This window comes from Sphaeroforma arctica, assembly GCF_001186125.1.
Source record: "Sphaeroforma arctica JP610 unplaced genomic scaffold supercont1.63, whole genome shotgun sequence".
NCBI lineage: Eukaryota > Ichthyosporea > Ichthyophonida > Sphaeroforma > Sphaeroforma arctica.
This window is the reverse complement of record NW_014040495.1, coordinates 1,995-11,955: the sequence shown is the minus strand read 5'-3', so window position 1 is coordinate 11,955 and position 9,961 is coordinate 1,995. Positions and strand designations below refer to the sequence as shown.

General features: G+C 41.4%; 1 protein-coding gene across 1 annotated transcript; it reads right to left on the bottom strand.

Annotated features, from left to right (window-relative positions):
- Positions 1-2,559: 2,559 nt before the first annotated feature.
- On the bottom strand, positions 2,560-9,428 carry SARC_01543 (hypothetical protein). The gene is made up of 9 exons (XM_014304708.1): positions 9,165-9,428; positions 7,582-7,787; positions 7,239-7,320; positions 6,697-6,873; positions 6,028-6,183; positions 5,022-5,195; positions 3,813-4,068; positions 3,116-3,278; positions 2,560-2,856 (listed from the first exon to the last, which is right to left on the bottom strand). Exons 1-9 carry the CDS (start codon positions 9,286-9,288, stop codon positions 2,761-2,763), a joined length of 1,434 nt encoding a protein of 477 aa, XP_014160183.1. The 5' UTR covers positions 9,289-9,428; the 3' UTR covers positions 2,560-2,760.
- Positions 9,429-9,961: the final 533 nt, after the last annotated feature.

Here is a 9,961-nt window from a genome sequence, read left to right as displayed (position 1 = left end):
GTATATTCTGGCAAGTATATTCTTGTAAGTATATTGTCACAAGTACATTCTCATGTGTATATTGTCACAAGTATATTGTCACAAGTGTATTCTCGCGAGTATATTATCACAAGTATATTCTGGCAAGTATACTCGTGTAAGTATATTGTCACGTATATTCTCACGAGTATATTGTCACAAGTATATTGTCAAAAGTATATTGTCACAAGTATATTCTTCCAAGTATGTTCTCGCGAGTATATTCTCACAAGTATGTTCTCGTGAGTATATTCTGACAAGTATATTGTCACAAGTATATTCTTGCGAGTATATTCTCACAAGAATATTCTGGCAAGTATATTCTTACTAGTATATTCTCGTGAGTATATTCTGGCAAGTATATTCTTGTAAGTATATTTTTACGTATATTCTCACGAGTATATTGTCACAAGTATATTATCACAAGTATATTTGGAGAGTATATTCTCACAAGCATATTGTGGCAATTATATGCTCACTAGTATATACTAGTGAGTATTTTCTGGCAAGTATATTCTCACTAGTACATTCTCGTGAGTATATTCTGGCAAGTATATTCTTGTAAGTATATTGTCACAAGTATATTCTCATGAGTATATTGTCACAAGTATATTCTCACGAGTATTTTCTAGCAAGTATGTTCTCACAAGTATATTCTCGTGAGTATATTCTGGCAAGTATATTCTTGTAAGTATATTGTCATGTTTATTCTAATGAGTATATTGTCACAAGTATATTGTCACAAGTGTATTTTCGCGAGTATATGCTCACAAGTTTACTCTGGCTAGTATATTCTTACAAGTATATTCTTGTGAGTATATTCTGGCAAGTATACTCTTGTAAGTATATTGTCACAAGTTTATTGTCATGAGTATAATGTCACAAGTATATTCTCACAAGTATATTTCGCGAGAATGTTCTCACAAGTATTTTCTGGCAAGTATATTTTAACTAGTATATACTAGTGAGTATTTTCTGGCAAGTATATTCTCACTAGTATATTCTCATGAGTATATTCTGGCAAGTATATTCTTGTGAGTATATTCTGGCATATATATTCTCATGAGTATATTGTCACAAATATATTGTCACAAGTATATTCTCGCGAGTATATTGTCACAAGTATATTCTCGTGAGTATATTCTGGCCAGTATATTCTTGTAAGTATATTGTCACGTTTATTCTAATGAGTATATTGTCACATGTATATTGTCACAAGTGTATTCTCTCGAGTATATTCTCACAAGTATATACTGGCAGGTATATTCTCACAAGAATATTCTCGTGAGTATATTCTGGCAAGTATATTCTTGTAGGTATATTGTCACAAGTTTATTGTCATGAGTATAATGTCACAAGTATATTCTCACAAGTATATTTCGCGAGTATGTTCTCACAAGTATTTTCTGGCAAGTATATTCTCACTAGTCTATACTAGTGAGTATTTTCTGGCAAGTATATTCTCACTAGTATATTCTTGTGAGTATATTGTCACAAGTATATTCTCATGAGTATATTGTCACAAGTATATTCTCACGAGTATTTTCTGGCAAGTATGTTCTCACAAGTATATTCTCGTGAGTATATTCTGGCAAGTATATTCTTGTAAGTATATTGTCACAAGTATATTCTCATGAGTATATTGTCACAAGTATATTCTCACAAGTATATTATCGCGAGTATATTCTCACAAGTATATCCTGGCAAGTATATTCTCACAAGTATATTCTTGTGAGTATATTCTGGCAAGTATATTCTTGTAAGTATATTGTCACACGTATATTCCCACAAGTATATTCTCACAAGTATATTCTCACGAGTATATTGTCAGAAGTATATTCTGGCAAGTATATTCTCACAAGTATATTGTCACAAGTATATTCTGGCAAGTATTTTCTTGTAAGTATATTGTCACAAGTATATTCTCAAGAGTATATTGTCACAAGTATATTCTCGCGAGTATATTATCACAAGTATATTCTGGCACATTTATTCTCACAGGCATATTCTCGGGAGTATATTCTTGTATGTATATTCTCGTGAGTATATTCTGGCAAGTATATTCTTGTAAGTATATTGTCACAAGTATATTCTTCCTATCGTACTCAATGCTGACGCTGTTCATCAGCCAACCACGTGCCAACCACGTGTTGAGGATACAACTGGGTACGTTTAGTACGCTTCAGACGTCCCCAGGGTTTAGTGTTTCCCTATTTTCTGATGGACCATACTCGACTATTTGTATAGTTTGATGTACTGAGGTAAACATGAGCTACATGACGCACTACACACCCGGCAGCTTATCTAATTGCTCAGTCAGTAAGGGCAAGTGCGCTTTGCCCACACTATTACAATCACAAAATGACACAAAACACAACGGTACAAGCACGAGTGACGTTATGATCGATAACCAAGCATTTGTCGCTACACAAAGATATTTCCATTTAGCCGCCGGTGTCTATCGATACGTTTTCATAGATGCAAATACGGCTCAAAAGAGAGCCAAACTGTAACCAAACTCCCCAGACCCTCACAACTGCAGAGCACATCGTCTATCCGTTTGCGATGGAAGCGAAATAAGTTTATTACCATTAAATTTTATTACCCTTAACTTGACTTTCGATCGCGTGAAGCAACGAGTGGATGCCCTCGGTGTGTAGGGCTAGCGTACCACCCTTGGGTACGTACGGTGTGCTCAGGCAGTCTGGTATTGTATATATATATACTTCAGAGCTACGATACTCAGATCATATTTAATGGGTCCTCCATGTTGGCCGTGAATTGGTCGCAGAACTTTGCCATGGTCTCCGAGTCGATCACCCGTTCATCGTAGGACAACTGCAGATGGCAGAGTGTGTGGATTAGAAATATGCGGACAATACCCACTCAGAAGGTACACCATGCTAACACCAATAAGGCAGAGACCCAACAAACAACGAAAGCAGAAACCCAACAAACAACGGAAGCAGAAACCCAACAAACGACGAAAGCAGCTGTAGAATCAACTCCAGCCCCAAAGCACAGGCTGAGGCATATTCGAAGCGAAAGGCAGAGCGCGCAGCAGATACACGGAGTGGGTGCGAGTGGGTTCCCATACCCTGCAAGTCATCAGTTCGGCAGGTACGTATGTGGGGATACCATCCACAGCCTCGCCGGCCTTGAACACCTTGCGGCCACCTCCGACAGCCATGATAGCGGCTTGCGGGGGGTTGATGACGGCTGCGAACTCAGCCACGCCAAACATACCCAGGTTGGATACACTGTAACGGGATAGCAATGGAACAGGCGGCTCACGCGGATGAGTATGGAGGAGAGGCTAGGCCTGATGATGCGATTAGCTTATAGTGCACCGTACAGGTGGTGCGTGTGATGGGGTGAGTTTAGTGCAGGGGTAGGGGAGGCTGGGCCTGATGATGCAGTTAGCTTATAGTGCACCGTACAGGTGGTGCGTGTGATGAGGTGAGTTTGGTGCAGGGGTAGGAGAGGCTAGGCCTGATGATGTGGTTAGCTTATAGTGCACCGTACAGGTAGTGCGTGTGATGGGGTGAGTTTAGTGCAGGGGTAGGGGAGGCTGGGCCTGATTATACGATTGCACAGAATAGTTGATACACATTTGGTATGTACGGCATGAAGTTGATGGTAAAACTAGTAGGGGACGTGCTGGGGGGAGTGCTCGTGATCTACTACACCTCCCTATAACACCATAACATCCGCCAACTTTTCGAAACGCTTCGAAGATCCGGGTGAACCTGTCAATAGAACCATGCACTCACTCCGATCCCATACACACACACCTGAAGGATCCTCCCTGGTACTCCTTGGGCTGCAGCTTGCCCGCCTTAGCCCTACCAGCCAGCTCCTTAATCGCACCGGAGATACTGCGCACACTGCGACCGTTCGCCTGCGTGACAATGGGCGTGATCAGTCCCGTGGGCGTTGCCACGGCAACGCTAATGCCAATGCTATCGTTCTCCTTGATGGCGCCGTCCTTCTGTAGTTGACAGTTGACCCCCGGCACTTCGCTGATGGCCGCTGCACAAGCCTTGACCACTGTGTGTGTGGTGTGGTGAGTAGTTAGAAGCGTGGGCTGTGCAAGGTGTCATCTTAACAACTGTACCACTGAGTGTGTGGTGTGGCGTGGTGAGTAGTTAGAAGCGTGGGCTGTGCAAGGTGTCATCTTAACAACTGTACCACTGTGTGTGTGGCGTGGTGAGTAGTTGGAAGGGTTGTGACAGGTGTAATCTTATCAACTGTGTGTAAAAGGGCTGTTGTTTGGGGAGTTAAGGGTGGGTAACGTCTTTTGTATTGGCATCACTAATCTTGGAGTTACTATGCTTACAAGGGAGTCTATGAGTGCGCAATCCGCACTGTTAGGTATGGACAATATAGTGATGATATGGCAGGACTAACTTGTATTAAGGTGTACACTATACGTTATAAGTGTGTATTTATGAAGTCTCTATCTAGCACACGAATGCATGATGGGGTTTTAGGGTTTACTAAACCCTAACCCCCCCCTACGCGATGCCTATGATAAAGCAGATGATTGGAGTGCGGAAAGTTGTGTACGTGTTGATACTGTGGCAATCAGGGGTGTGCCAGAACGACCACCAAGCACATCACCCACTCCTTCAACAGAAACTGTGTGTACGAAGAATAATTACAAGCAACCCACACTATCCTACATGTGATAGTCAGTCGCAACCCACACTATCCTACATGTGATAGTCAGTCACAACCCAAACTATCCTACAAGTGATAGGCAGCCGTAACCCACACTATCCTACAAGTGATAGTCAGACGTAACCTGGCCGTGCGATGCGAGTGGTACATCCCATATGTCACTCAAGTATATTGTCTGCAAGCATTCAAGCATTTCTTTGCCGTGGTTAAAAGTGAGCGCAGCTTTCAACAACAGACAAACAAGTGTGCGGGACAACTGTAGCTTGCGTGATACCACTACTTCTCGGTAGTGATACGTTCCATCACACACCAGCACATACCAAAGTCGTTGACGGACACCTTGACGCCTTGCTCTTTGAGGTTGGCACGCATCTTAGCAACGTTGGTGAGATCGCACTCCAGAGTCATGTATGTGTGGGGGATAGTGGTCTTGGATTCTAACAGACGCGAGCCGATGATCTTTCGCATGTTGGACACAGGCAAATCCTCGTACTCTGCAACTCACAAGGTAATGACCGAACAAACCGGCAGATAATGTTAATGAGATGCGGAGGGAACCGAAGGCAGTGAGTGTGTTTGGCACGAGATAAAGCTGACTTGAGATGATGGGTAGCCTCTGAGGGAGGTGTGTGCTACGATCCCGTAGCTACCATCGTACATATTCACTATAAGCAGAGAATCACACAAGGCCATCCTTAGGCTTGGCATTATATGTTACAATTAGCTACCATCGTACATATTCACTATAATCAGAGAATCACACATGGTCATCCTTAGGCTGCCATCGTACATATTCACTGTAATCAGAGAATCATACATGGTCATCCTTAGGCTTGGCTATATGTTACAATGCAATTGCGGATCTTCATCGCGCGTGCATTGATCATTGGCACATAGTGGAGTGGTGCACTTTGTATTGTCAATGCTAAGGTAAGCACCATCCCATGATACCACTACAGTCCAATACATATGCATACATAGGACTCGTGGCTGTCGAGGTGCGCTTGCGAGAATGATCAGCCGGGAAGACTCGTGGTATGTAAGTCAACACCAAGACATCCGCTACTTACATGACGTTGTGCAGATGAACAATCAAGAAAATAAGACATGTTTCTAAAGTGCATTGTACGTAAATTCTGATTGAGAACACTTTTGGGGAGAGGGGAGAGGGGCGGGGGGCGGGAGGCGGGAAGAGGAACCCGGAACTCCTATCAAAAGCATATATCTGCTGTTTCATCACAGACCCTACCTACACAAGTCGGCACAGACTCTTCCTACACAATTACTAAATAGGCCGGCACATGCAATCCAGATAACTGTACCCACCTGCATCAGCGGCGGGTGCGGCTGACTTGGCTGGCGCACTCTTAGACGCAGTGCTGGGGGCAGCCTGAGACGATCCGCTGGAAGACTGGGCGCCTACTTTCTGTCCAGTTTCCAAGAAATTGAGTACATCTCCCTTCAAGAGGTGGCCTTTAGGGCCTATATGCGAATAGATGACGGATAAGCATGCAAGGTAGGGTAGAGGGTTTAGCAAATGAATGCACCTGTATGATTATATGATGGATGAGAATATGGTGTATTGTGGGGTGTTTAGCAAATTACACCGATGGCTGATGTGAAACGGCAAACAATGCATGTAGACACGTAGTGCACACACCAATCACAGGAGTCTCTACAGTGATGCATACCGCTAATCCTGAGTGAACACGCAAACAAATGCAAATACACGCACGCTACACACATCTGTGGCAAAAATGCGAGCCACAATGGAGTCATGCTTGTTGTATACGTAGACGTACCCACAAAAAATATATGCACTGACCCTGTACACGCAAACAGATACACACAGCACACACTACCAACGCAAAACAGTCACAAACCCCCTACAGAGCAACAACAACAACAACAACAACAACAACAACAACAACAACAACAACAACAACAACAACAACAACAACAACAACAACAACAACAACAACACACTGCACATACCCGTAGCAGGGATCTCAGCCACATTGAGGTTGTGTTTCTGTACCAATTGGGCTACCGATGGCAATAGTGTGGAGCGTGTTGCTGCGTGTGAGTCATCATCGCCGCCGCCAGACGACTGAGCTGGTGCGGGTGCCTCGGCTGATTCTGAGGCTTTCTCTGCAGGCGCCTCGGATGAGGCTGAGGCGATTCGTGCGTACGTAAAGATATAATAAAGGTGTATGAGTTTCGTAGTTGGTTTAAGTATGTAGGTATAGATATAGAATTGGCTGCAACGCTATAGACATATATCTAGCTACTTAGCTCAAGTGTAAAGGGTATGGCTTGCACCTAGGCAGTGCGGCTAGACAGGCATACGTGTTTTAACATTGGAAGAGTACGAAAATCGATCATGTACGTGTTTAATGTAGTTTATGTCCTCATGTACGCGTGATTAAATAGGCGCGTGGTATGTATGTATATATATATATATATATATATATTATACCTACGTACATATACACCTACACAGGTACTCTGATGCAGATAGATACCCACATGCATACCTCCTGCGTCGTCGTCGGCAGGGATCTCTACGTTCTTCCAGTCTTCACCCTCCTCAACCATCAGAGCCACATTTTTATTCACCTGCACCGGAATGCAATGACATCGCAAATGTCTCAGTGACCAATATAACTGCCAGCGTAGCACATTCATACACCGTGAAAACGACGCACCATTCCTACCTGGTGTGCTTTCGTATCACACCCACCTTAAGCCTCATCAAGCAAACGACATGTATGTACCCACGGGGCATGATACGTTCTACGGCCGTGCGCAAGTGTGAAGCCGGGAATGACCACTAATCTCTGGCAGGTGTTACAAGGCACACACGCTCCCGATACATACCGGTGTCTTGACATCAGTACTAGCGGGTACCAGGATCTTGGCAAGAATACCATCGTTATTGGACTCCACCTCCATGGTGGCTTTGTCTGTCTCCATCTCAAACAGCACATCCCCAGCTTCAATGGACTCGCCCTCCTCAATGCACCACTTTGAGATCACTCCTTCCGTCATCGTAGGCGACAGAGCCGGCATGACTACCTTTGTGACTGTGGTTAGAGGTGAACGGGATAAAACTTAATTCACGTGCATGTGCTGTTTATATGTATCTACCAATAAACACAGTCGATGGCGTTTAGAATGTTTGTTTGGGAAATTGGGATGGGACCCTGAACGGTACAGTTCAAAGGTATGCATATAAGCGTATGTATCGATTTATAGTTGAAAATAAGTCTTCATTCATGAATAAATGCCAACAAAACCGTATATATATATATATATAAGGATATGTATATGCAAATACACACACACACACACGTATATGTATATATATACACACATACATATTATAGTCAGATATTTGGATATATACATATGTAGATATATAGTTGTATACACATAAACTAAATATATATATATACATATATTCAAATATATATATATATATATAGTTTAAGTAAATACATATATTTAAGAAAATATATATGCATCCATCCATAAATACATACATACATACACACACACACAAACGGACACAAACAAACTAAACACACATATACACGCGCGCGCGCACACGCACAAAGCAACGCTCCCGAATGGACGCACAAAGGCACCCACATACAAACATACACACACAAAAAAGAGACAGAGACACACATATATATAGGCACATACATAAACACACGGAAGCATGTTTGCATACATGCATACATAGGTCATGCATATATATATATATATATATATTATACATATAATATATATACGCATAATATATATGTATATATGTATGTATGTGAGTATGTGTGTTCGAATGTGTGTATGTATGTATGTATGTATGCATGTATGTATGTATAAATATAGATATATATATATTTATATATATGTGTGTTTTTATCGAACTTTTCTGTCTGTCTGCCTCTATCTATATATGCACATATATACATATACATATAAACATAAATATAGCAATACGTACACATATACATAAATACATATACGTATATATATATATATATATATATATATATATATATATATATGTGTGTGTGTTTGTGTGTGTATGTATGTGTATTTGCGTAAGTATGTATATTTGTATATGTATATTAATATATATAATATATATATACAGTGTGTGTGTGTGTATTATACATACATACATACATACATCCATTCATGCTTCATGCATACATACATACATACATACATACATATACATATATATATATATATGTTTGTGTGTGTGTGTGTTTGTGTGTGTGTGTGTTTGTGTGCTTGTATGTATGTATACTATATATATTGTTGTATATTTGAGATACCAAAAGTATGCCTGTAGAATCATGTACAAACGTATGTTGCACATTGATTGATTATGTATACTATCACTCTACAAAATAATATGAATCAGTTCAAAATCTACGTGGACATACCATATTCTCTGGTGTATACCACCCCCATTCCAACAGCTCCACGCCATTGTGATTGCTGTGTTGAAGGTATTGATCTATATGCGTTGGCGCCCCTTCTCACTCCTAGAAGTACAGACTGCATCATATTGGCTTTGCGGTATGCTCTCTATCTGTAGTCGAGCTCAGCTCCTCTATATACCTTGTGTCAGCTATATTGCGATAAACCCTGGTAATAGCTGTTATCGCGTTTGTGTATGCGTATACTGATATGACTGCGAGTGTTCGCTTTGAAGAAAGGACCACTGTAGAAACTTGAGAGTCGAGAGCCTGCACCAAGGCTGTATTACGGACCGGGTGTGTTCCAAATTAGGTAACTAAGTGTTAAAATATAGCCCTCAATAGAGCCCGATATTTTCGTGGATTTTCCCTCAAAAGTCGGAAGTAATTAAGGCAAAATTTTTGTTGTAGAAAAGTATGATTGAATATTTTTCAAAAAACAAACTGTTACAAGGTTGACTCATAGGCTTTTATATCACCTTATCGAAAGGCATCATCAAAATGAACAGACGGTAAAGTAATGTATGCGAATTCTCTACAAATACAAGGGTATGTACTGTGCAGTGTACACAATCCACACCCCACGATCTAAGCTAACATGATTTTGAGGACTTGTAATCTCTAGTGCTGAGATCAAATACTATCTGCCAGTTCTCCAGCGCATCTGGCGAGCTCCAGTTTGAAGTGCAGCAACATGTCAAAAAAAAGCGAGACAAGGTAAACTATACAAATCAACGGTGTGTACACAAGAAATGGACAGA

What these genes read in the sequence shown, in the direction of transcription:
- SARC_01543 (XM_014304708.1), bottom strand. Translation starts at nt 9,288, where the DNA reads ATGATGCAGTCTGTACTTCTAGGAGTGAGAAGGGGCGCCAACGCATAT. An exon ending in GGCTGAGATCCCTGCTACGG is followed by an intron (nt 6,184 to 6,696) that starts GTATGTGCAGTG and finishes ATTCGCATATAG; the next exon opens with GCCCTAAAGGCCACCTCTTG. An exon ending in CGCACCCGCCGCTGATGCAG is followed by an intron (nt 5,196 to 6,027) that starts GTGGGTACAGTT and finishes TGTGAGTTGCAG; the next exon opens with AGTACGAGGATTTGCCTGTG.